Source organism: Peromyscus leucopus, chromosome 20 (assembly GCF_004664715.2).
Source record: "Peromyscus leucopus breed LL Stock chromosome 20, UCI_PerLeu_2.1, whole genome shotgun sequence".
Lineage (NCBI taxonomy): Eukaryota > Metazoa > Chordata > Mammalia > Rodentia > Cricetidae > Peromyscus > Peromyscus leucopus.
In genome coordinates this window covers 4,965,188-4,988,828 of record NC_051080.1, presented here as the reverse complement: position 1 = coordinate 4,988,828, position 23,641 = coordinate 4,965,188, and the positions used below count along the sequence as shown (strand labels likewise).

Below are 23,641 nucleotides of genomic sequence, written 5' to 3'. Positions count from 1 at the left end.
GCCAGCCTGGGCTACACAGAGAAATCCTGTCTCTAAAAACCAAAATAATAATAATAATAATAATAATAATAATAAGTAATATAAGAAAAAAGTCGGGTGGGAGCACACACCTTTAATCCTAGCACTTGGAAGGCAGAGGCAGGTAGATCTCTGAGATGGAGAGCAGTCTGGTCTACAGAGTGAGTTCCAAAACAACCCGGTCTACAGAGAAACCCTGTCTTAAACCTTCCCCTCTAAAAAAAATAGTAAGAAAAACAATTCAAAAAAAATCAAGTAAAAATATTGGCGGCAATGTTACCATCAGAGAGGAAGAACAGATTTTGGTGACTAGAGTTAACAAAGTATGCGTTTCTTTTTGTTGTTAAGACAGAGTCTGCTAGGTAAAGTCTGGCTGGCCGGGAACTCACAGAGATCTGCCTATGCCTCCAGAGTGCTGAGCTTCAAGGTGGGCACTGCTATGCCCACTCTTCAAAAACTTCTTAATGACCTCTTATTTTTTCATTTGCCTGCTTGCTTATGCACTATGTACATGCCTGATGCCTGGAAAGCGAGAAGAGGACATCAGAGTCCCTGGAACCAGATTGTTGCACAAATCCTAAATGTTCTTATAATAAAAACCTGGGGGCTGGAGAGATGGCTCAGCGGTTAAGAGCACTGGCTCTTCTTCCAGAGGTCCTGAGTTCAATTCCCAGCAACCACATGGTGGCTCACAACCATCTGTAATGAGATCTGGTGCCCTCTTCTGGCCTGCAAGCATGCATGTAGGCAGAACACTGTAGACATAATAAATAAATAAATAAATAAATCTTTAAAAAAATAAAATAAAAACCTGGAGCCAGATATTGGGGTAAATGATGAAAGATCAGAGAGACAAAGGAACAAGCCACTGCCACTTCTCACCTCGCCAACTCCACAGCCGATCTCCATCCTCAGACTGAATGCCTCTGAGTCCTCAACTGAAAGGGCCTAGTTCCTGTCTCCTCAGGCCTTTTATGCCTATGTCTGCCCAGCCATTTCACTTCCTGTCTCAACCTTCCTAGTGCTGGGATTAATGGGGAGTGTGCTTCCCAGATACTGGGATTGAAGGTGTGTGCCACCACTGCCTGGCTCTGATTCTCTCCTACCCTGGATCAATCTCAAGTAATCCAGGGTGGCCTTGAACTCAAAGAGATCCAGAGGGATCTCTGTCTCCAGAGTGCTAGGATTAAAGGTGTGTGCTACCACTGCCTGTCCTCTATGTTTAACTCTGTAGCTGGCTCTGTCCTCTGATCTTCAGGCAAATTTTATTAGAGTACAACAAAATATCACCACACCAGACTTCCAGATGGTTGTGAGCCACCATGAATGCTAGGTCCTCCCACAAGAATAATGAGTGCTCTTAGCTCTGAACCATCTTTCCAACACCATAATGCATGGTACATTTTAGGCCAGGCATAGTGGTGTATGCCCTGAACCCCAGCTCTCTGGATGAACAAACAGGCAAATCTCTGTGAGTTCCAGGCTAGCCAGAGCTATAAAGTGAGACCCATTTTTTAAAAAATCATATATTTTAAAATGGTTAGAAGATTTTGAGTGGTCTCATTCCAAGTAAATAATATTTAATGGGTATACTAACTAATTAAATCACCACAAAATTTATACACATTTAAAACCACCAAATATGTCCCAAATATACGTGTAATTATTATGTATCGATTGAACATAAAATTTGGCCAGTGTGATGGCTTTAATTTATATATATGGAGAGAGAGAGTTTGTTTGTTTTTTGAGACAGGGTTTCTCAGTGTAGTTGTGGTGTCTGTCCTGGATCTCGCTCTGTAGACCAGGCTGGCCTTGAACTCACAGAGATCCGCCTGGCTCTGCCTCCCGAGAGCTGGGATTAAAGGCGTGCGCCGCCGCCGCCGCCGCCGCCGCCGCCGCCGCCGCCGCCGCCGCCACCACCACCACCACTCTGCTTATATATGTTTTTACATTTATGTTTTGGAGGTCAAGGTGCCTGATATTGAGCATGACTGCCTGAGTTCCATTGCAAAGACACACAATGGAAACAGAGAACTGATGCCTGAAAATTGTTCCCTGACCTCCAAACTTGTGATTTGCACACACACACACACACACACACACACACACACACACACACACACGTAATAAGAAAAAAAGTTTAAAAATCCCAAAAGGGGCCTGATGAAGTGACTCAGCAGATACAGGTGTTTCCAAGCCTGATGACCTAAGTTTGACCCCACACAGCTCCTCTGAGTTGTGCTCCATGTGTGGACACACCACACATTCATATGCACACACAATAACAAACCAGTGTTTAGAAACAGTAACGGGAACCAGGCACAATGTTGCAATGGTGCATGCCTCTGCTTCCCCCCGGGAGGCTGAGGCAAAGGAGCTTTATTTCTAATAATTCATGTGTGTTTTTCATTTTTAATTGCTTTAGTGTGTGCCTGTGTGACATCATGCACATCTCATGGTACATGTGCAGAAGTCAGAGGACAACTTCCAGGGTCTGTTCTCTCCTTACACTGTGTGGGATCCTGGCTCAAGCTCAGGTCATCAGGCTTGGTGACAGGGGCCTTTACCTGATGTATTAGTTTTCTACAGACATTAGTTTGAAGGGACACTGGCCAGCTCGAACATGGCAAACAGCTTTGGCAGGCCCTGCCCTTCTCCCCATTCCCTCTGCCTTGCTAAAAACCATTAGATGACATTCCTGAAGCTGGCCACCAAGGTCTAGTCCCTTATTTGGCCACTTCCTCCTCCTGAGGCTATTACCAAGGTCCAGCTATCAAAGTATTGAAGTCCAGCAATCAAAAGCCCTCTTTTTACAGAGAAACCCTGTCTCGGGGGTTTGGGGTGGGGGGGGGAAAGCCCTTTTTGGCTGGGCGGTGGTGGCGCATGCCTTTAATCTCAGCAATCAGGAGGCAGAGGCAGGCAGATCTCTGTGAGTTCCAGGCCAGCCTGGTCTACAGAGTGAATTCCAGGACAGGCTCCAAAAGCTACACAGAGAAACCCTGTCTTGGGGGGGAAAAAAAAAAAGCCCTCTTTGGCTCACCTAATTAACATGCCCAACTAAATTAAACAACTCATTCTAACATGAGGTTTCCCTTTTTCCCTTTATAAACCGCCATTTTCCTATGGGCTACGCTGGTCTCCTCTCTCTCCAGAGGCAGTCCTTTGTCCTCTGGGACAAATATCCCTGCCCCCTCTCCCTGTTTCTTTTCCCTAGTTCCTCATCCTCTGTCTCCTGTCTTTGTCTCTTATTCCTGCCCTCTGTCCCTCTGGGGCAAATAAATCTCCTTTGGGCTGAGAGCTTGGTCTTGGGGGTCCTGGGCCGATATGATCTCTTTGTTGGTGGTGTGGTAAAGTGCGATGACCACAAGCAACTTAAGGAACAATTTATTTAGGCTGATGGTTCCAGAGGGCTGGATCTCCATCATGGCAGGGAAGGTATGGTGAGCAGAGCAGGAAGCTGAAAGATCACATCTCAATCACACACAGGAAGCAGAGAGAGAGAAAGGGAGCCATCTGTGAAGTGTGACTCTATGTGGTCTTAACAATAAAAACTGGAGTCAGATATCGAGGGTGAAAGCTGAAATATCAGGGAAGCAGAGCAGCAGCCACTAGAGACTTCTTACCTCTAAGAAATCTTGGACTGAATGGGGTGCTCCTGTCTCTACAAATCCTCAGACTGAGTTTGGGAGATCCTGTCTCTATGAATCCTCAGACAGAATAGGGGGTGATCTTGTCCATCTTGTCTCTACCTGCTTTTTATATTCCTCTCTCTACCTCCTTAGTGCTGGGATCAAAGGTTTGAGCCTCCCAAGTGCTGGGAATAAAGGTGTGTGCCACCACCACTGCCTGACCTCTATGGTTAACTAGTGGCTAGTTCCGCCCTCTGATCTCCAGGCAAGCTTATTTGTCAGAACACAAAACAAAATATCACACAACACATCTGTAAGGGAGCAAGGCTACAGTTCTCAAAGCCCACTCCAGTGACGTGCTTCCTCCAGCAAGGCTCCTGTCCTACAAGTTCCATAATCTCCCAAACAGCGCCACCAACTGGGGACCAAGTACTCAGATGCATGAGTTTATGGAAGACATTTCTCTTTCAAACTCCCATGTCCACACTGAGCTAACTCACAGGCCTCAGGATGATCTTTAGTTCTAAGGCAGCCTTAGCTACAAAATTAGACTAAGTCTCAAAAAAAAAAAAATATCCAAGAGGAAGGCTGGGCATGGTGGTGCCTGCCCTTTAATCCCAGCATTCAGGAGGCAGAGGCAGGAGGATCTCTGTGAGTGCCAGGTCTATATATAATGAGACTCTGTCTCAAACACACACACACACACACACACACACACACACACACACACACACACTAAACTAAACTAAACTAAAACAGGACTACAGGACTTTGCCTTCTGTAAATTGAAAAGAGAGATTTTTACCAAGTGGGATGGTATGTGTCATAGTCCTAGTGCCTGGGAGATGGAGGAAGGGAGATCAGTTTGAAATTATCCTTGGCTATATAGCAAGATCAACAAGTCTAGGATTTGTGAGATTTTTCTGTCTCCACATAAAACAAAAAAAGAGAGAAAAAAGAAAAAAAGGCTGGGGGTACAATTCAGTTGTCGGGGCGCTGCTTGCTTAGCATGTCGGCAGCCTTGGGTTTTGACCCTCAGCACCTGGCAGAATGGGGCGTGGGAGACCATTTAGTAGTGCTTGGGAGGGAGAAGCAGGAAGATCAAAAGTTCCAGGTCATCTTGACTACTTAAAGATCAACACACAATGCTCAGTGCTCACATGGACTATAAGACATTCTACTCAAAAAAAGGGGAAGGGGGCTGGAGAGATGGCTCAGTGGTTAAGAGTACTGGCTGCTCTTCCAGAGGCCCTGAGTTCAATTCCCAGCAACCACATGGTGACTCACAGCCATCTGTAATGAGATCTGGTGCCCTCTTCTGGCCTGCAGGGACACATGCAAACAGAACACTGTAATAATAAATCTTTTTTTAAAATCCTTTAAAAAAAAGTTATGTGTGTGGGCTGCTGGAGAGATGGCTCAGTGGTTAAAAAACACTGACTGCTCTTCCAGAGGACCTGGGTTCTGTGGACACCAGGCATCCATGTGGTGCACAGACATACATGCAGGTCAAATATTCACTCACATACAATAAAATTAAACAAATACAACAAATATTTAAGAAAGGTCGTTCTCAAAAGAAGAAAAGTAAAAGAGCCAGGGATATAGCTCAAAGGCAGAGCCATCCTTTAGCGCTCTGGAGGCCTTAGGTCCTATTCCCAGCACAGCAAACAAAAACAGAAAACTCAAGAGAATAAATAGGTAAACCAAGAGCTCAGTAATATCGCCGAACAGGGCTGGGTGTGGTGGCACACGCCTTTAATCCCAGCACTCGGGAGGTGGAGGCAGGTGGATCTCTGTGAGTTCGAGGCCAGCCTGGTCTACAGAGTGAGTTCCAGGAAAGGCTCAAAAGCTACACAGAGAAACCCTGTCTCCAAAAACCAAAACAAAAAAAGATTACTGGATAGAAAATCAATTACATTCCTTCACAAACAAATGAAATAGTTACATTGTTTACAGTTAAAGTTGAGAATGGCTTGGGACTGGGGTGCAGCTCAGCCGGTAGAGCTCTTCCCGGGCATTCACAAGGCCCTGGCTTTGATCTACAGCGTTGCAAGACAAAAAGTAGAAAGAAAACTGACTGCACGTTGATAGGCATGGTCCCTCTGTACAGGACCCACCTGAGCGCTGGCACCTCCTCCATTGCTCTCTCTCTCTCTCTCTCTGTGTGTGTGTGTGTGTGTGTGTGTGTGTGTGTGTGTGTGCAGGTGCACGTGTGTGTACAGGTACCCAAAAAAGCCAGAAGAGCGTGAGATCCCATGCAGCTGGAGTGACAGGTGAATGTGAGCAGCAAATGTGGTACTCAGAACCAAATTCAGGTTCTTTGGAAGCATAGCAAGTGCTCTTAACTTGTTGATCCATTTCTCTAATATATGTATATGTTTGAAGTCTCACTAGAACTTAGGTCTCCATTATTAGGTTAAGCTGGCTGATCAGCAAGGCCTAGAGATCTCCCTTTCTATGCCCGCTCAGCACTGGGATCAGAACATGAGTCACCACACGCAGCTTTTTATGTGGGTCCTGGGGAGGGGACTCAGGTCCTCATGCTCACACTACAAGTACGTCACTTGGAATGAAATAGGACAGCAGTTCTCAAGCCGTGGGTTGTGACCCCTTGGGGTAGCATATCAGATCTCCTGTATATCAGATATTTATAGTACGATTCATAACAGTAGCAAAATTAGTTATAAAGTAGCAATGAAATAGTTTTATGGTTGGGGGGTCACCACAACATGAGGAACTGTATTAAAGGGTCACAGCATTAGGAAGGTTGAGAACCCCTGAAACAGAGGTTCATCTCATCACCTTCTATCAGGAATATATAATTAGCAGCTGAGCTACATGCATGCTCTGAGTTAATGAACACCACCCGGAGAACACATAACCAGTTTGCCAGACAGCTCAGAGGGTACAGAGAGCTGATAACCAAGGCATCTTTCCCAGACTGTGTGTGGAAAGGCTCCAGGAAAGCCTCCCTGAAGACGTAACAATGGACATTAATTTGGAGGCATAACTAGGCAAAATGAGAGCAAGAAAGCATTCTAGAGGCACTAGGCGAAGTAGCACAGACCTGAGGACTTAGACAAGGTCATGGAATTGGTGTCAATGCAAAAACACAGCTCTCAAGCTCAAAGACAGTAAGAGGTAGTTTATTCTGGTTCCAAATTCTAGTGACTATGCATGTAGGTTACCCCAAGTTCCACTATTCCAAGGTGAAAGCATGGTGTTTTTATGACAATAGAACAAAGTAAGTTATAAATCAAGGCATTTTTTAATGCATTTTATTTCACTTTTGAGACAGGGTATTACTACTTAGCCTTGGCTGGCCTGGAATTTGCTGTGTAGACAAAGTTGGCCTCAAACTCACAGGGACCTGTAGGCCTCTGCATCCAGATTAAGGGTGTGTATTACCACATCCTGCCCTTCAAGACATTTTAAAAATGCACTGGAGAGACGGCTCAGTGGTTAAGAGCACTTCTTGTACTTGAAGAGGACCTGGGTTTGATTTCCAGAACCCACACGGTGGCTTATAATCATTCACAACTCCAGTTCCAGGGGCTCTGGTGTCTTCTGATTTCTGTGGGCATCAGACATGCATGTGGTGCACATACAAGCAGGCAAAACACACAAATAAAGTAAATCTTAAGTAAAATAAAAATACATTGGTAGAAATACCAGAAAGGTGTGTTAGCCATGTAAGGGAGTCTCAACTATAGGCCTCCAATGGCATCTATTAGCATTTTTAGCTCTTTGATGGGTGGAGAACTGGGTTTTGTTAATACATCCACAAGTTTAATACATTCCTCCTGTAGTTTGGATGGTAGGTGGGCAAGGAACGGCTCTTTGTGGGGGCTAAATACAGCCTAAGAGAAATTGTAGTTACCTTTTTGTTGTTGTTGTTTGTTTTATTTTGAGACAGGGTTTCTCTGTGTGGCTTTGGTGCCTGTTCTGGAACTCGCTCTGTAGACCAGGCTGGCCTTGAACTCATAGAAATCCACCTGGCTCTGCCTCCCGAGTGCTGGGGCTAAAGGCATGTGCCACCACTGCCGGGCTGTAGTTAGCTTCTGAGCTCCAATATTCCAATGACTCCAGTCATTGAAGTTTTAATTAGCTTTCATGGACACAGCTTCTTTTCAAGGATTCTCCTCACAGAAGGCAGAAAGTAACGGGGCAGAGTGGCATGGCACAAAAGGTTAGGCATGGGTGTGCTAGTCACTGAGGCACAGCAGTTACCAGGTTTGCATTTTGGAAAAATTTCTCTAGCTACCATAAGAACGGATTCACGTGGACAGAATGACTGCCCCCCCCCCCCCCCCCCCCCGCCCCAGGGCTCAAGGAACTATTCAGAAAAGCAGGCAGAAAGACTGTAAGGGCCAGAGGGGACTGAAAACTCCAAGGCAATGGCTTCTTCCTGACACACACAGGAACTCACAGAGGCTGAGCCTCATGCACAGGGCCTGCACAGGTTCCAGCCAGACTGGGTTCCATCACTGAGAAGTGGGAGAGGACACGGGCTCCAATCCCTAAGTAAGAAGCTATCTCCAATTGACAACTTGCAAAGGAAAAATTAGTTTTCCCAAAGGGAGTCTCACTGGGTATATTAACCACACTTAGGGGTGGGCCCCATACCAACCCAAAACTAACTCAATGATATTTATGTGGATTTTTTTGTTTCATATTGCTTTGTTTGGTCATTTTTTTGTCTTAATGGTCTTTTGTTTGCATATTACGGTTTCCAATTTTGTGATTTTATGGGTGTTGTGTGTGTGTGTGTGCTTCTGAAGCTTCTTTTCTTTTTTATTCTGGTGTGTTTGTTTTGTTTGCCTGTTTGTTTTCTTTTCTTTCTTTTTTTTTTTCAAGACAGGGTTTCTCTGTGCAGCTCTGGCTGTCCTGGAACTGCCCTGTCTTGTAGGCTACTTGCCTCTGTCTCCTGAGCCCACCACTACCAGCCTGTTTGTTTTCTAGAGAAAGAAAGGGCGTGGAGTTGGATGGGTGGAGGATCTGGGAAGATTTTGGGGAAAGGAAACCATTATCAGAATATATTGCATAAAAATTTATTTTCAATAAACATATTAAAATAAACAAAGACTAGAGGGGCTGGGCAAGGAGACTATTTGGAAGATAATTGCAATTCCCTACATAAATGTGGTGGACTAAGGTGGTACGATAATGAAATAGTTGATATATAAATCTATATATGATATATATTATAAATATCTCAACATATATGTGTATATATATTAAGACAGTCTAAGTCACTCAGGAGGTAGAGGCAGGTGGATCTCCGTAAGTCCCGTCTGGTCTACAGAGTGAGTTCCAGGACAGCAGGAAGAAACCTTGCCTCAGGGAAGAAAAGAAAATAGTCTTTTTAATTCAGGGTCTCATTATTTAATCCTGGCTGGCCTAATACTCGCTTTTTAGCGAGTATACTTCCAATCTGACTTGATGACCTAGGAACTCAGAGATCCGCCTGCCTCTGCACACACCACTTTATATGGCTAAACAGCTGAATTCTAAAAAAAAAAAAAAAAAAAAAAAAAAATGCTTAAAGGCAAAGTCTGTAGGCATGAAAAGAAATGGGGTATGGAAGGGGCAGTCCAGAAGCAGTTAACGAATAACGCCTATTTATGTTCCTATACACGAATAACTTGTGTATCGGCGTCCTTTAAACTTCAAACTGTTGTCTATGCAGGGCGCGTGCAATCAATCCTAGCACACGGGAGGCTGAGGCAGGAGGCTGCGAGTTTGAGGCCCGTCTGGGATAGAGTGAGATTTTGTGTGTGCGTGCGGTTGGGGGTGAGACACTGTCTGCTTCCCAATCTCCATCCAGCAGCCTCACACCTGCATGCCAATGAGCAGCAGGGGAGCCCTCAGATTAGGGAGAGGCGACCTGGAGGTGCGGAGACCCCCAGGCACGAGGGGAGCCCTTCAATGATGCTCCACCGGGCTCCGGCCACACTGCGCCTAACCACACCCCCCAAGCTGTGGGGTCCGGGTGGACAAACGATCCCTTGGCCCCTCGTTCCTGTGGGGCTCAGCACAGTCACCTCCGGCCCTCTGGCCCACTGGGGCAGCTCCTCATCTCCCGCAAAAGCCGCGCCCATGCTCCCTGGAACAGTCCCGGGCCTGCAGGACTGCGTTCCCAGTGTGGTCCACGGCGCTCGAGGGCCACCCCTTCCCACAATCCCGCGGTCCTCCTTGGGTGCCGGCCCTCGCCTGGCTCCGGATCTCGCGAGAGGACGAGAATGCCCGTTGCAGCCCAGCTTCGCCTTCCCGGGCCTCGGAACCGCATCCTCCCTGGCTTTCCTCCAATCCTGCCGCTCGCGCTCCGCTCTCGGATTGGCCGAGGGAGCTGGTCAGTTTTTTTCCCAGCCAGAGAGCAGTGCGACAACTTCTCCGTCCCTGGCCCCGCCCTCGGCCCCTGCGGATTGGACGGTCGGGCGTGACGTCACGCGGCTCCGCGTCAGCGGGGACTAGCCAATCACAAGCTTGGCGTATTTTACAAACCGGGGAAGCAGCGGCGGCTGCAGCAGCAGCAGCAGCAGCAGCAGAAACCCAGAAAATCGGCGAAAAAGCTGAGAAAGTGGAGGTGACCCCCGAGGGGCTCCTGGAGAGGTGCGGCACGGGATGGTAGAGGGGACGAGTCCCGTCGAGGTTCTCAGGGAGGACAGCAGTTTGGAGTCCTGGGGCGATCGCAGGCTGGGGGTGTCTGGAGGAGGCAGCCCCAAGAGCGGCCTTGCTGCCGGTGCGGGCCTCCAGGCACATGGATTGGGACCAAGGTGGGAGAATCAGGGGTAGCAGCCCCCACGCCTTGCTTTGGTCCTCAGTCCTGTCTGCCGTCTCCCGTCTCCATTACAGCCGCCATGACTACCCTCCACCCTAGGAAGGATCCCCTCCTCCGAGGTGTATCCCCCACCCCTAGCAAGATTCCAGTACTCTCTCAAAGATGCCCGGATTTTTCATCAGTCAAGTCGTGCTCTCTGGACCAGGAGAATCAAGATCCAAGGGTAAGAGGGACTTGATGGGTGAAGAGAATAATAACATGGAGGCAGCTCACGTTAGCAATGCACCCCAGTGCTGAATCCCAGCTTCTTGTTTCCTTTCCCCTCAGAGACTGGCTCAGAAGCCACCGCTCAGTACTCAACGTCCGCTCATCGACTCGGCAGGCCTCAGACCGAAAACCTCGCACCAGACAGAGAAATCACAAAGATTGGGGGGGACCACCCAACTCCGGAACCCTTTGGAAGAACTCAAGCCTGGCTCTGGGGAACCAAATGTGGGGCTTGTGCCTCACCCCCAGACAGGTACCTGTTGGCGGCCTGGGAATAGCCGACTTGGTTGAGTGAGAATGGGAAAGGCAGCGTGGGATTTGGGGGGTTTGCACACCCTCTGGTTTCTTGAATACTGTAAGAGTCCTAGGCCCTGTCCTGAAAGCCCTTTCCTCTAAGAAGCCATCCCGTTACTTCAGCAAAATGTCATCTCTTGCCTGTCATGGTGGCACATGCCTTTAATCCCAGCACTTTAGGAGGCGGATGCAGGTGGTCTCTGTGAATTCCAGGCCAGCCTGGTCTACATAGTGAGTTTCAGGCCAGCTAGGGCTACACAGTGAGACAGTGTGGAAGCCTTTTCAGCAACCCAGTCACAGTCATTTGCTCAGTGTTGTGCTGATTCTTTATAATCTGTCCATATTTCAGCTTGAACGCCTTCCTTTTCAATAGCAGGTATGTTTTTTAAAAGATTTATTTTCATTTTCTGTGAGTCAATGTGAGTGCAGCATCCGTGGAGATCAGAAGAGGGCATTAGATACCCTAGAGCTGAAGTTCTAGCCAGCTGTGAGCTACCGTGTGGGTGCCAGAAACAGAACCCACGTCTCCCAGAAGAGCGGCCAGTGCTCTTAACTGCTGAGCCACCTCTCCAGCCCCTAAAAAAGGATTATTTTGAAGTATGTATATGTGTGTGGGTATGTGTGTGTGAGAACAGGTGCCTGCAGAGGCTGGAGGCATTGGATTGTCCTGGAACTGGAGTTACAGGCCACCTGACGTAGGTGTTGGGAACCTATGCAAGAAGGGTGTGTGTGTGTGTGTGTGTGTGTGCTCCTAATCACAAGGCCATCTATCTCTCCAGCCCCCAGTGATATCTTCTCTAAGACAAAAACATGGTTTATCTTTTGCTCCAATGGTCAGAGTAATAGCTTACATGAAATTCTTCAGACATTTGATGAGCTAGGTTCAATCGAAAGATCTCCTCCCCATCTCTCCCTCTCCCATCTCTCAAGGTCTTACATAGCCCAGGCTGGCTTTGAGCTCTGTGTGCTGGGGAGGCTGGCCTTGAACACCTGGCTTTCCTGCCTTGGTTCCCTAGATTCTGGAATTACAGGTGTGCGCCATGAGGCCTGGCTTGGATAGGTTCTGCTCAGGGTTGCTAGGGTCCCCTGCCCCTCAGCCTCCCCCGCTCCTGTTCCTTCTAACCCTGTCTCTTCCCTTTCAGAGGCTACAGGGGCTATAGATTTTGTCGCTGACCCTGCAGCCCTGGCCACCATCCTGTCAGGTGAGGGGGTGAAGAGCTGTCCCCTGGGGCGCCAGTCCAGTCTGGCTCAGAGAGTACTAGTTCGAGGGAGCAAGGGAGGCACCACCCGGAGGGGCCAGGTAATGAGAAGGATGTGAGGCCAGGCTGGGGTGGACTTCGGTGGGGGATTCTGAGCTCTTGCTGATGGCCTCTCTTGGCACCCCAGATTGCTCGGTCTTCAGCATACCTGGCTCCCAGGACCCCTATCCATCAACCAGATCCTGCCAGGGCTTCCTGCTTCTCAAGACTGGAGGGATCAGGACCCCGAGGCCGCACTTTGTGCCCACAGAGGTTAGACGCTCTGGTGAGTACCCTTGCGGGGCTGACACTTAGTCTTTCTAGAAACTTCTTCCTGGGACAGTACCCCAAGATGAAAATGGGTTCTGTGGGAGAGGTGGGATGGGGTTCGTGTCTAGTTCGATGCCCACTTCTCACTCTGCTTTCCTGTCTTGCTCTGGATCAGAATCCACCTTCAGGATCTTCCTTTCATTCCTCAACTCGCCCCAGTTTACAGGAACTAAGAAGAGAGACATGTGGTAACAGCAGGTAAGGAGAGGGTCTAGATTCCCTTTCAGCCCAGGAGGGGATGTGCAAGACATGTCAGGTCAGGCCCTGGAACAGGGGTCAGGCTTTCATAGCCAGGCCTTAATACGAAGGCACAGAGGGATAGGCATGTGAGATGCTGTTTCTTTTGGCTACAGCATGAACTGACAATAAATGGGTTTGAGTTGAACTCCTGACCCTTACCACGGCTAGTCGTCCAAGCTTGTCTGGGTATCCGAGTTCTGTAACAGCCGAGCCAGGGTGACATTTGTACCCCTAGAGGCTGTTGTGAGGATGCAGTGAGATGGTGTTTGTAGAGCACTTAGCCAAGGCCCAGCCTTGCTTGACTCTCAGGGATGGCTGTTGTCCTTACCGTCAGCAGGACTTCAGCAAGCCAGCCCTCCAGACCGCTCCCGAAGACCCCCGTCCAGCCTGGTGAGTGTGTCTGGATCTAGAACAAAAAGGCAAGGGTGAGTCACTGGCTGCCCCAGCCACGAGACAAGAAAAAGGTCGGCAGGCCTTAGGGAGCGAAAGCAGGATGAGGCAGTGGAGAGGCGGGGAGACTGGGTCAGAGGAGGTGGGGGTTAGTGGTGGAGTGTGCTTGCCTGGCTGTCACACCCCAGAAACACACGCTCATGCACAGAACAGGGGCCGAGACCGCCTGCATAGGTCAGAGGCGGGCCTAGCTGCCCCTGTCTCTGTTCCTGCCCTCTCCCTGCAAAGCGGAATTCCCGGTGTGTTCTGTCCCAGTCCCTTAGGAGCCATGGTCACTTCCAGCAACTCAGGGCATTTGGATTGATTGGTGTTTGCCAAGATTTTGCTGGGCTCTGAGAGGGTGCTGAGTGGGTAGATTTTGATGTTTCAGACGCTACAGCCGATGTCCCGTCTCCTCCTCCTTTACCCCTCACAGCAGAACCTGAGGCTGCCCCTCGTTCCGGTGAAGGAGGAAGAGCCCTACTGGGTCTGGCCCAACGGGTGCCATTAAGAGAGACTGGAGAAAGGACGCACACCAGGGTGCGATGGGACCCTCCCGGGGTGGGGCTGGGCGTTCAGGAGATGCCCTGGACCGTGGGTAGAGTGGGCAGACCCGGGACTCAGGATGTTATTAGGTCTTCGTTTGCTGGGGTTGGGGCCTGGGGAGAGAGGTGACAGCCTGGCATGCATGTGTCACCATGGAGTCAGTGCTGAGGCCTAGACACGTCCAGTTCTTACCAATCAAAAATATTAATTCCTGCCGGGTGGCGCACGCCCTTAATCCCAGCACTCTGGTGGCTGAGGCAGGCAGATCTCTGTGAGTTCGAGGCCAGCCTGGTCTATGGAGTGAGTTCCAGGAAAGCCAGGGCTACACAGAGAAACCTGTCTCGAAAAAACCCACAAAAACAATTTCCTTCAATTATTTACTAACTGGCTTTTGAAGCAGCCATGGTTCTAGGTTCAGAATATACATATTCCGAAGAGGGAAGCAAAAAAATAAATAAACACAAATATAAAATATATAGGATGTCAGGAGGTGGTACCTCTCTCTAAAATTAAATACTTCAGTCACTGGAAGGATTTGGGAGGAGGAATTGGTGTCATAAATTGGTAGTTTAGAGCCATACATGGTGGTACATGACTGTAACCCAGCTCTCTGGAGCCAGGAGCATTGTAAGTGAGAGGACAGCCTGGGCTGCTCCACAGGGAATTCCAGGACAGCCTGGGCTATGCAGTAAGACCCTGTCTTTAAACTAAAAGATGGTGCCAGGCGGTGGTGGCACACCCCTTTAGTCCCAGCACTGGGGTGGCAGAGGCAGGCAGATCTCTGAGTTTGAGGCCAGCCTGGTGTACAGAGTGAGTTCCAGGAAAGGCACCAAAACTACACAGAGAAACCCTGTCTCGAAAAACAAAAAACAAGAAAACAAAACTAAAAGGTGGGTTTTAATAATAGATTAATATTTAGGACCGATAGCTTAGCTCACATTGGCCAACTTATAACTGCTTATGATTCCCATCTCAGGGGATCTACTGCCTTCTGGCTTTCATGGGCACCCAAACACACCTACACATAAATTAAAAAAAAAAAGAAATTCTTTTTTTAATGTTTTTGAAAGGGATGCTAATCACTCTGTTTTTACAAAATGTATTTTGGCTAGGGCACGGTCGCTGAGAAGATGAGGTTTAAGTGAAGACCAGGAGTTGAGGACGTGAACCATACAGATAAAAAGGGGAGGCTATGGAGTTATTGAACCAAGAGGGCTGCAGATGCGAAGGCCCCGGGGAGAGGACGCATCTAGTGCTTGAGAGCCGGCCAAACAGGCCAGCGCGATGGAAGCCTAGGAAAGAGGGAGAGGTGATGAGTTACAGTGACCGCGGGTGAGAGCAGCTAAGGGACACACCAGTGTGACTCCTCGGCTCCTTCGTGGGCTGAATGGAAAGCCCAGGGGAGAAAGTGTGAATGGGGAGAGATAACTTGGTTTCTCTTAAAAGCACCATGCAAGCACTGCACGTGGTGGCACACACCTGTAATCCCAGCCTTGGGAGGTAGAGGCAGGAGGATCCCAAGGTCCAAGCCGGCCTCTTGGCTACTTGAGAATACACACACACACACACACACACACACACACACACACACACACACACACACTCTGCTGCTGTGGGGAGAGCAAGACATAGGAAGGTGAATTCAGAAAGGCCACTCTTCTGCCTCTCTCCTCCACGGGGCGACGGCGACACCCACGCAGCCCCTTCTCCTGGCCGTGTAGTGTCACCCTTTGTCATCAACCCCTCACCTTTAGATGGGCTCGGGGTGTTCCCTCCCCAGGCCTCTCAGCTGTGGTTTGTATCGACAACTAACTCTTGGGCTGGGCAGGAGCAGAAGAGTCGGGCTAGAGAGCCCCCGCTCACCCCCCACATCTCTCCCCAGACCCCATATTCATCCTTGAAAAAGATCAACATGTGGTCAAAAACCCACTTCACACCGCTCCGGTCATTACCCAGAGTTCAGCAGCAGGTAAGAGAACAGAGGAGGCCACTGGTGTGGGCCAAGATGAGGGAGGGAGGGAGGGGGCAGGCGCTGTGGAGGGTAGGGGGTGTTAAGACGAGGGAGGGAGGGGGGCAGGCGCTGGGGGGGTGGGGGGTGTTAAGATGAGGGAGGGAGGGGGGCAAGCACTGGGGGGGTGGGGGTGTTAAGACGAGGGAGGGAGGGGGCAGGCACTGGGGGGGTGGGGAGTGTTAAGACGAGGGAGGGAGGGGGCAAGCACTGGGGGGTGGGGGTGTTAAGACGAGGGAGGGAGGGGGCAGGCGCTGTGGGGGGATGAGGGGTTGGTAGTAAGACAGGTGAGAGGAGACTATGTCCCACCCATGGGTGACCTGTCCTGTCTGACGCAGGCCCAGTGGCCGAGTGGTCTCTCCCCTCATCTCTCTCCTCATCGCTCCCCTGAAGAGCCTGCCCTGCCCTGGGTAAGTGTCCAACGCCTTCCTGTCCTGAGGTCTTGATGCTGTCCCGCTGGCCTGGAGGGCTGGCAGCCTTGTGATTTGAGGTAGGTGTACCGTCTAAAGAATCTGCCTTCCTCTTGCCTCTCCATCTGCCTTTCCTATCCTATGTTTAGAATGTCTGTCTCTGTCTCTTGTCTTCTGCTAGTCCGAAACTTTGAAGAAATTTCTTGTATGTATGTATGTATGAACATCTCACCAACCTGGGCCTCAAACTTTTGATTCTCCTGCCTCAGCTTCTTGATCAGCTCTGTTATAGGCCTGGACTACCAAACCTGATTTTTAGAGCCACCAGAGAGCTTTGACTCACTCATTCCTGAAGAGGGTGTGGGCAGTCTCCCCATCTTAACTCTGGTTTTCTCACCCGCCCCCTCCCCCTCTGTGTGGCAGGAGCAGATCGCTGTAAGGTTGTTTGACCAGGAGAGTCGCAGCATGTTACAGAAGGGATCCGCGGCAAGCACTTCTGGCCCTCACCCCGATAAAACCCCCACCCTCCAGGAGCTAAAGATGCAGGTGGGCCTGTAGTGACGGCACCTCTGGCTTCTGCACCATGAGAAGACTGGCCGGGGGGAGCTGGGAGGACAGGTGGGGGAGACGAGCGTGTGGGGAGACCCCGTGGACACAGCGGTGACCCCTGGGGTGCTCTCTCCCACCGCAGCGCATCAGTGTTCTACAGCAGCTCCTGCGGCAGGAGATGGAGGAGCTGGCCGTGGGCAAAGGTGCCCCTCCGGGTGGAGGCTCTGCTCTAGACATGACCGAACTCCAGCCCCCGCTGGCTGAAATTTCTAGAACTCTGACTGCTCCAGAACACAGTTCTGGAACTTCCCTTCTCGGACTGTCGAAACACTCGGGTGTGACAGGGTCATTCCTTGCCGAAGAACGTGAGGAGCCACAGGCTTGCCCCGGGGAGGAGACTAAGGTGGTTCAGCCCAGCTCTGCCACAGAACCAGAGCCCCCAGAGCCATGCCGGATAGCTGGGCCAGAGCCCCCAGAGTCCTGCCTTCCGGCACTGCCTGGACCCCTTCTGCCTCGTTCCCAAGGACAGGCTGGACCCCTTGGGGCCTGCCCTAGGACAGAGCTGAGACCATCGGCAGCCTGCTCTCTGGAAGCTAGAAATCCAGAGTCTGGCTCACAGTCCTGTTGCGGTCAGGGGTCTCCAGCAACCACCAGCTTGACCTTCTCTTCACAAAGCCCACTCTGTGCCAGCCCCCCTCTCCACTCACTCCAGTCCTTGCGGTCCCCAGCAGGCCAGTCAGGTAAGGAATTGGCTGGGAAAGGGTATGGAGCAAAGCTCCATGCCCTTGGGAGTGGGCCCTGCCTTGCACTGGGCAATGCTATGCTTTCTTTTTTTTTCTTTTTCTTTTTTTTTTTTTCTTTTCTTTTTTGGTTTTTCGAGACAGGGTTTCTCTGTGTAGTTTGGTGCCTGTCCTGGATCTCACTCTGTGTAGATCAGGCTGGCCTCAAACTCACAGAGATCCGCCTGGCTCTGCCTCCCGAGTGCCGGGATTAAAGGCGTACGCCAACACCTCCCGGGGAATGCTATGCTTTCTTTCCTCTGGCTCCCACTGAAGAGCTCTCCTGCCCTGTGCTTCTAACTGGCTGTGCTCTTGGGGGAGGGGAAGAGTCAGCACCCGGAGAGACGGTAACTGCAGAGGGTCTCTACATTCCCCATGGCCTTCAGGCCCCAGCAGTCTGGCCCCTCGAACTCTGGCTCTGAGGCAGCGCCTCAAAGCCTGTCTCGCCGCCATCCACTGCTTCCACGAGGCTCGCCTGGACGATGAGTGTGCCTTCTACACTAGCCGAATCCCACCTCCTGGGCCCACCCGGCTCTGCACCAACCCTGTGGCCACGCTGCTTGAACGGCAGGATGCCCTGGTGAGCCTTCAGTTACGGCCAGACCATACTGGAGCCGGGGGCCAGCCTTGCCTCCTTTACCAAGAAGTAAGGGGACGTGACAGAGTCTCTCTCTCTCTCTAGCGTTTCATTCCAGTGGGTTCTGTGGTCCCACAGGACTCTCCATCGTGACTCCAGCCTCCACGGAGATTCTGTTCTGCTTCGGCCATCCCTTCCTTTTTAGTCTTATTTATTGTTGCTCTGCCCATTGGACTGGGAGCCAACAGCCTCTTACCCTTTAATAAAGTTTCTGTAAACTGAGTGAGTGTTCCAATAGGGCCGCTGCTGCTGTTGCTCTCCAGTGGTCCATGTGGTGGCAGTGTGCTCCAGTGAGGGGACAAAGTGAGGGGAAGCGGTCCATCTTCCCACGCCCGCCCAGCCACCTTCTCAGCAAACTCCTGAGTGCCTTCGCGGAAATCGTGGAGCCTGTTCTGAGATCAGTCTCACTCCAGGGCCCACCAGCTCTTTCCTCGTCTAGAGTACCTCTGTCAGAATTCTTAGTTGGGCACCTGTAGCCCTAAGCTACTTGGAAGCTGAGGCAGGAGGATCACTTGAACCTAAGAGTTGGAGGCCACCCCGGGCCAAAAACTAGGACCTATCTCAAAAAGAAAACCCGCAAAGAGACCAGTAACAAAGGCGAGGGAACTGCTAGAATTCTCTTCCTGTGCAGGCCCACTGAACCCAACTTTAGAATCTTCTACTCGACCTTCCACATCAAAGCTGAAATCTGCATCCCTCCCCCTCTGGAGAGGCATGCCTGGCCAGGCTTAACTGTATATAGATCAATCTCCTAGTTGAGGTTGAAAGCGGGCGTGGGGTGGGGTTAGGGGAGTCCTTTAAGGGCATCGGGCAAAAAGGGTCAGCCACTGTCCTTCCCATTCTGTGCCAAGGTAGGCAGCCACACACAATCCCCAGCCTCACTTTATTGAAGAAGTAACAGTATCTGTAGCTCCAGGACCTATCCTGGAGAGGGGTGGGACAGGGACTGTACAAAATGGGTTCTGAATGCTAGGAAGGAAGTCGTTGGGTCCTCCCGTTCATGGGAAGGCGGCCCAGGCTAGAGCCTGAGAAATGGAGATGGAGGGGAAGGGACAAAGTGGCTACTGAGGTCTGGTACCTAACCTGTGTCAGAGTCTCCTCTCACCTAGACAGGCTCCCGCGGCAGTCCTCTCCCTCCCAAGCTGCCGGCACGTCCCTTTTCCCTGTGAGTCTTTGCTCTCCATTAGTGAAACTGTTCCCCAGCTTCAGGCACAAGGGAAGGCCGTGACCTCATCCGTCCGTCCGTCCGTCCGTCAGTCCGTCTCAGCTGCAGGGTTTCATTGGAGCACAAGTGAAGCGGTCCTTCCCTAAGCGGCTCTCCTCTTCCCACCTCTCCCGGCCGCTTAAAACCCTTGAGCCCCAAAGAATCCGCCCATTTAGGTAGCCTGGGGAGCAGGAGAGTCCGCGGGCTCTCAGGATGGGGCCTTGGGTAGAGCTAGCTGGAGGTCAATGTGGATTGGAGCAAGGGGGCCAAGGGGCGGGCGAATGAGAGAGTGCGCGGGAAGGTGCTGGGCTCAGTCTGGGTAGATGATGAAGCCTGAGAAGGTGCTGTACTTGTTGGTGTTGCCGCCGTGAACTTTCCCACCGTCCAGCTTGATGAAGACCTCGTCACCCACATCTAGGTGTAGAATGACGCTGTTGCTGGCATAGTCGTAGTTCTGATCCGCATCCTGAGCAATGGCGCTGGCCCGGACCTGGGGGGAGGACGAAAAAAAAACAGACCCACATCCTGTGCAGAGCTCAGTTAACTGGGGGGTTGAGTCCTGTGGCTGCTGGAGCGAGCTCGGCTTAGGTATGGGCGGTGGGGGCCAAACGAGCGTTTCTCAACCTATGGGCGTCCAATGACTCTTTCGCAGGAGTTGCGTATTAGATATTTACCTTACAGCTCACAACAGTAACAAAATTAGTTATGAAGTAGCAACAAAATTATTTTATGGTTGGAGTCACAGCATTAGGAAGGTTGAGACCCACAAAGCTAGGAGACTGCAGGGCTTCTCAGACATGACTTGGGGGCACACATGTACCTTCTCTGGGCCTCTGTTAGAGCGATGGGGGTAATAATAATAGAACCTACCCCGTGAGGTGGTTAGGATTAAGTGAGTAATTACTCCTGGAGTGAGTTCAGAACCATATTCTGTATACAGAAAATGTTACGTAGAATTGCTATTCTCATGCTAAAAAATAAAAATAGCTTTCAGGATTTTTCCAGGAGGCCATGCTCAATTGGAATTCCTAAACTAGCTTTTCTGTGGGACTGGGGAATACGTGTATCCACACCTGTGTCACGCCGGTAGGAAAGTGAACTGTGTTGTGTCTCTCTGGCCTCCTGGGCCCCAGTTTCCCTGGGGAGTGTTCAGCCGGTCCCCCACCGTGTGGAGGGAGGGCTGCCTCTGGTCGGGCTCTCTGGTCTGCAGCAGTCACACCGCCGGCCCCTTCCCTCAGTTCCCATCCCACCGGGACCGGTTATTAAATCATTAATTATTCATCATTATTCTAATCATTATTTACCATTCCCAGGGCCGCAGTGTCCGCTCCGTGGAATACAGAGTGGAAGCTGTGCCACCCCACCCCCTCCAAAACCAACACACCCCAGCCTCCTCCCGGATTCCTGGCACAGACCAAATCTTCCTACTCGGTGCCACAAGAAGAAAGACACCAAGCTTTTCCTTAGACTTTGCCATTCCCCAGTCACAGGTGCACTGGATCATGTGGCCATTCACCATCAACCCCAGGAAGATGCTCAGAGCCTAACGGCTAGCTCCCTTTCCTCAGGCTCTGGAGGGAGGGACTTGCTAGGAACAGACCCCAAAGATGAGGTTGGTCTAGGGGTGACGTCCTCTTGGAACCCAGGAGCTTTTCAGCTATAGAGCGGGGTTCAAGACTTAGGGAGCCCCGAGGAGTAGACCTGATGCACCAGGGCCCCACCCCCTCCGTGGAACATTCAGAGGTCACTGCTCGGTCCAAACCTTCCTCTTCCCGCACAGTATAGGCAGCCCCCTCCGCCCCAGCCTATGGCATCTTGCTAGTTCAAATGCCGGAGTCTTTTGGGGAGCTGGTCCCTCAAACCTAGGTGGCAATGATTTTGACTACCCCCTGAAGCAGAACATAGCGGCATCGGAGAGGTTCCCAGGGAGGGTGTAGGGCCTGTAGACCAGGCCTCCTCTCTTCCTGACCATTGCCTCCTAGCTTTTCCAAACCAACATTCAATGGGTTCATCCTTCCACCTATGTGGCCCCTGGGCCGGTTTCCCACCGCCGCCTACAGAGTCAGTGTTAGCTGAGGGCAAGACTTGGTCTAGGTTTGCCCCGGCCCAGGGGATGAACAAATAGGACTGCTACCTAGCAAATGGGCAAAAGAGTGTTTTTGTTTTTTTTTTTTTTTTTTTTTTTTTTTCCTTTTTTCGCCTTTTCTTTGAAAATCCAATCTGAATGACTCCCCCTTGGGGGGGAGATGGCCACTACCCAAAACAAGATTCCATTCTAGTTCCTTGAATCCAGAGTCCCTCATAGCTAGTTCCATGCCAGGGCTGGGAAACCACTGACTGAGAAGCCAGCAGGCAGCCCCAGACCGGCAGAGAGAAGGGGCTGAGGGGTAAGGCAAGCACCACAGACATGATGTGGCAGGCTACGGCTGGAGGTTGGTGAGTTGATGCAGAGGCATGCTTCGAGTCCTGAGTTCCAGCTCAGACATCCCTCCAACGCTCCGGGAGACTTCGGACAGGTGACTTTCTTTTCCAGGCCCCCCATTCCTCCTCTTTTGATTAAATTAAGTGACCAATTTTTGGTGGCCTAGCATTCTTGGATACCTGATAGTGTTTCAGGGGAGGAGCTGGGTTGCGACTGAGTGCAGGGAATTTTAGGAGGTCCCTAGTGAGATCTGGGGCTAAGGAGAGGGGTAATCTCACCTGTCCGTTCTTCATCAAATCGGCCCACATGCTGGTGCCGTCGCCACCGCGCATGAGCACATGGTAAGCGAAGAAGTAGACGCCTGGCATGGGACAGGTGAACTTGCCGCTGGCTGCCTCGTAAGCGTTGCCCACGTTGGTCACCACGTCGTCAAAGCGCAACACTTCATAGCCCTCGTGAGGCCGCCGGAGACCCGCGTAGAAAGCAATTCGGGGTATATAGCCTGCAGGGGGCGCTGCCCCTCCAGGGCCTGGGCCAGGAGGACCTGGGGGACCTGGCCTGCCTGGCTCTCCGGGGGGCCCTCTGGGACCTGGGGGTCCTGGGGGTCCCCGCAGGCCTGCCTTCCCTCGGCGACCCACCTCTCCCTTGGCACCTGGAGGGAAGGGAGGCGCCGAGGCGGGAGCGCCGTCGGGGCCTTGGCCTCGGGCTGCGTGGGGGTCGCACACCATGCGACATCGACCCAGCATCTCGTAGTGTGTTGGTCCGCGGGAGCTGTGCACCAGGAGCGGGATGGCTACCAGCAGCAGCAGCACCATGGCCACCCCGACGGCCGCGCCCGCCACCCGCTTGCGGCGGCTCAGCCGTGACGCGGCCAGGGCCAGCAAATCCTCCTCACTTTTGGGCGCAATGGCGGCGGAGGCCCGGGGCTCTCCGCGGGCTCGGGCCCCGGTGCGGATCTCCCGACGGCTGTGCCCGACCACCTTGCCCCGGCGGATGCCTCCTGTCACCGTGGAGCTGTTCCCCAAACCGCCGGTCAGAGTGGAGGTCTCCCCCGTGGGTTGGGCCAAGGACAGCCCTTGAGGGTGCAGAACCTGGAGTCTGGTGTCACCCTCGGGTGCAGTTCGAACGATCCAGGGCGCCTGAGAGCCACAGCTTCTTGGACGGCTGGTTTCCCACAGGTCTAGGATGCCTGCTCTCCAGACAGTTGCTTTCTTGCGGATGGCGGTGTCTGGGTCCCGGGCGCCCTTCGCCGATTTCTCCCGGCTAGACCAGGAGACCTCTCCCCGCTCTCCCGACGTCCCAGGCTGTGAGCTGCAGGCGGGCTCTCACTGGACGCGACCTCGTCGATTTTGCACTTTAGCTCTTGGAAAGCACAACCTGCCTCCCTCAGCAGCCTTGGCCTCAGCCCTCGCCAGAGCCCTAGCCAGGCGTCCCTCTCCCGCAAGCGCTCTCCCTCTCTGCGTCCCTAACCTTCCTCCCTGGCAGCAGTGCGGGTGGTGTGAGTCGCCGCGCGGCAGGAGCCACTATAAGCGGCCGCAGGCGGAGCGACCCCTGGCGCCCAGAGCGGGAAACGCGGGGGCGGGGCAGGCCGCGCCACCTCCCCCCACCTCCCCGCCGAGCCCCCCAGCCTCCAGGCTCCCTGCCTGCACCCGGGGCTTTGCAGCGATTCTCAGCCCCCGCCGTATCCTCACTTTCCACCCTGTACCTGGAGTTTGGCATTCTCGGAGCTTAGAGGAAGATGGGCTACTCAGTGATGGGGTAAACAGGGATCAGGCTACAACACACATAGAAGACCTCAGAGGGGACCGCGGAGCTAAACAAGGGGGCGCGGGGTGGGGTGGGGGGCTCACATAC

At 51.8% G+C, this 23,641-nt stretch overlaps 2 protein-coding genes across 6 annotated transcripts; one reads left to right on the top strand and one right to left on the bottom strand.

The window, feature by feature from the left end:
- The first annotated feature begins 10,162 nt into the window (after nt 1–10,162).
- Nucleotides 10,163–18,383, top strand: LOC114708569 (trophinin associated protein). Of its 5 annotated transcripts, none has more exons than XM_037197383.1 (14): nt 10,163–10,265; nt 10,509–10,657; nt 10,762–10,954; nt 12,138–12,295; nt 12,382–12,519; nt 12,679–12,761; nt 13,141–13,193; nt 13,672–13,772; nt 15,661–15,747; nt 16,125–16,196; nt 16,620–16,742; nt 16,888–17,485; nt 17,911–18,104; nt 18,207–18,383. In XM_037197383.1, exons 2-14 carry the CDS (start codon nt 10,514–10,516, stop codon nt 18,252–18,254), a joined length of 1,992 nt encoding a protein of 663 aa, XP_037053278.1. In that variant the 5' UTR covers nt 10,163–10,265; nt 10,509–10,513; the 3' UTR covers nt 18,255–18,383. The 5 variants fall into 5 exon arrangements, with proteins under 5 accessions (XP_037053278.1, XP_037053276.1, XP_037053277.1 ...); XM_037197381.1 differs by having other exon boundaries at nt 13,669–13,772; XM_037197382.1 differs by having other exon boundaries at nt 13,138–13,193.
- A 643-nt stretch (nt 18,384–19,026) lies between these two features.
- C1ql4 (complement C1q like 4) lies at nt 19,027–23,341 on the bottom strand. Its single transcript, XM_028891914.2, has 2 exons — nt 22,066–23,341; nt 19,027–19,855 (listed from the first exon to the last, which is right to left on the bottom strand). The coding sequence occupies exons 1-2, from the start codon at nt 22,600–22,602 to the stop codon at nt 19,676–19,678; spliced, it is 717 nt and encodes a 238-aa protein (XP_028747747.1). The 5' UTR covers nt 22,603–23,341; the 3' UTR covers nt 19,027–19,675.
- Between the last annotated feature and the right edge of the window lie 300 nt (nt 23,342–23,641).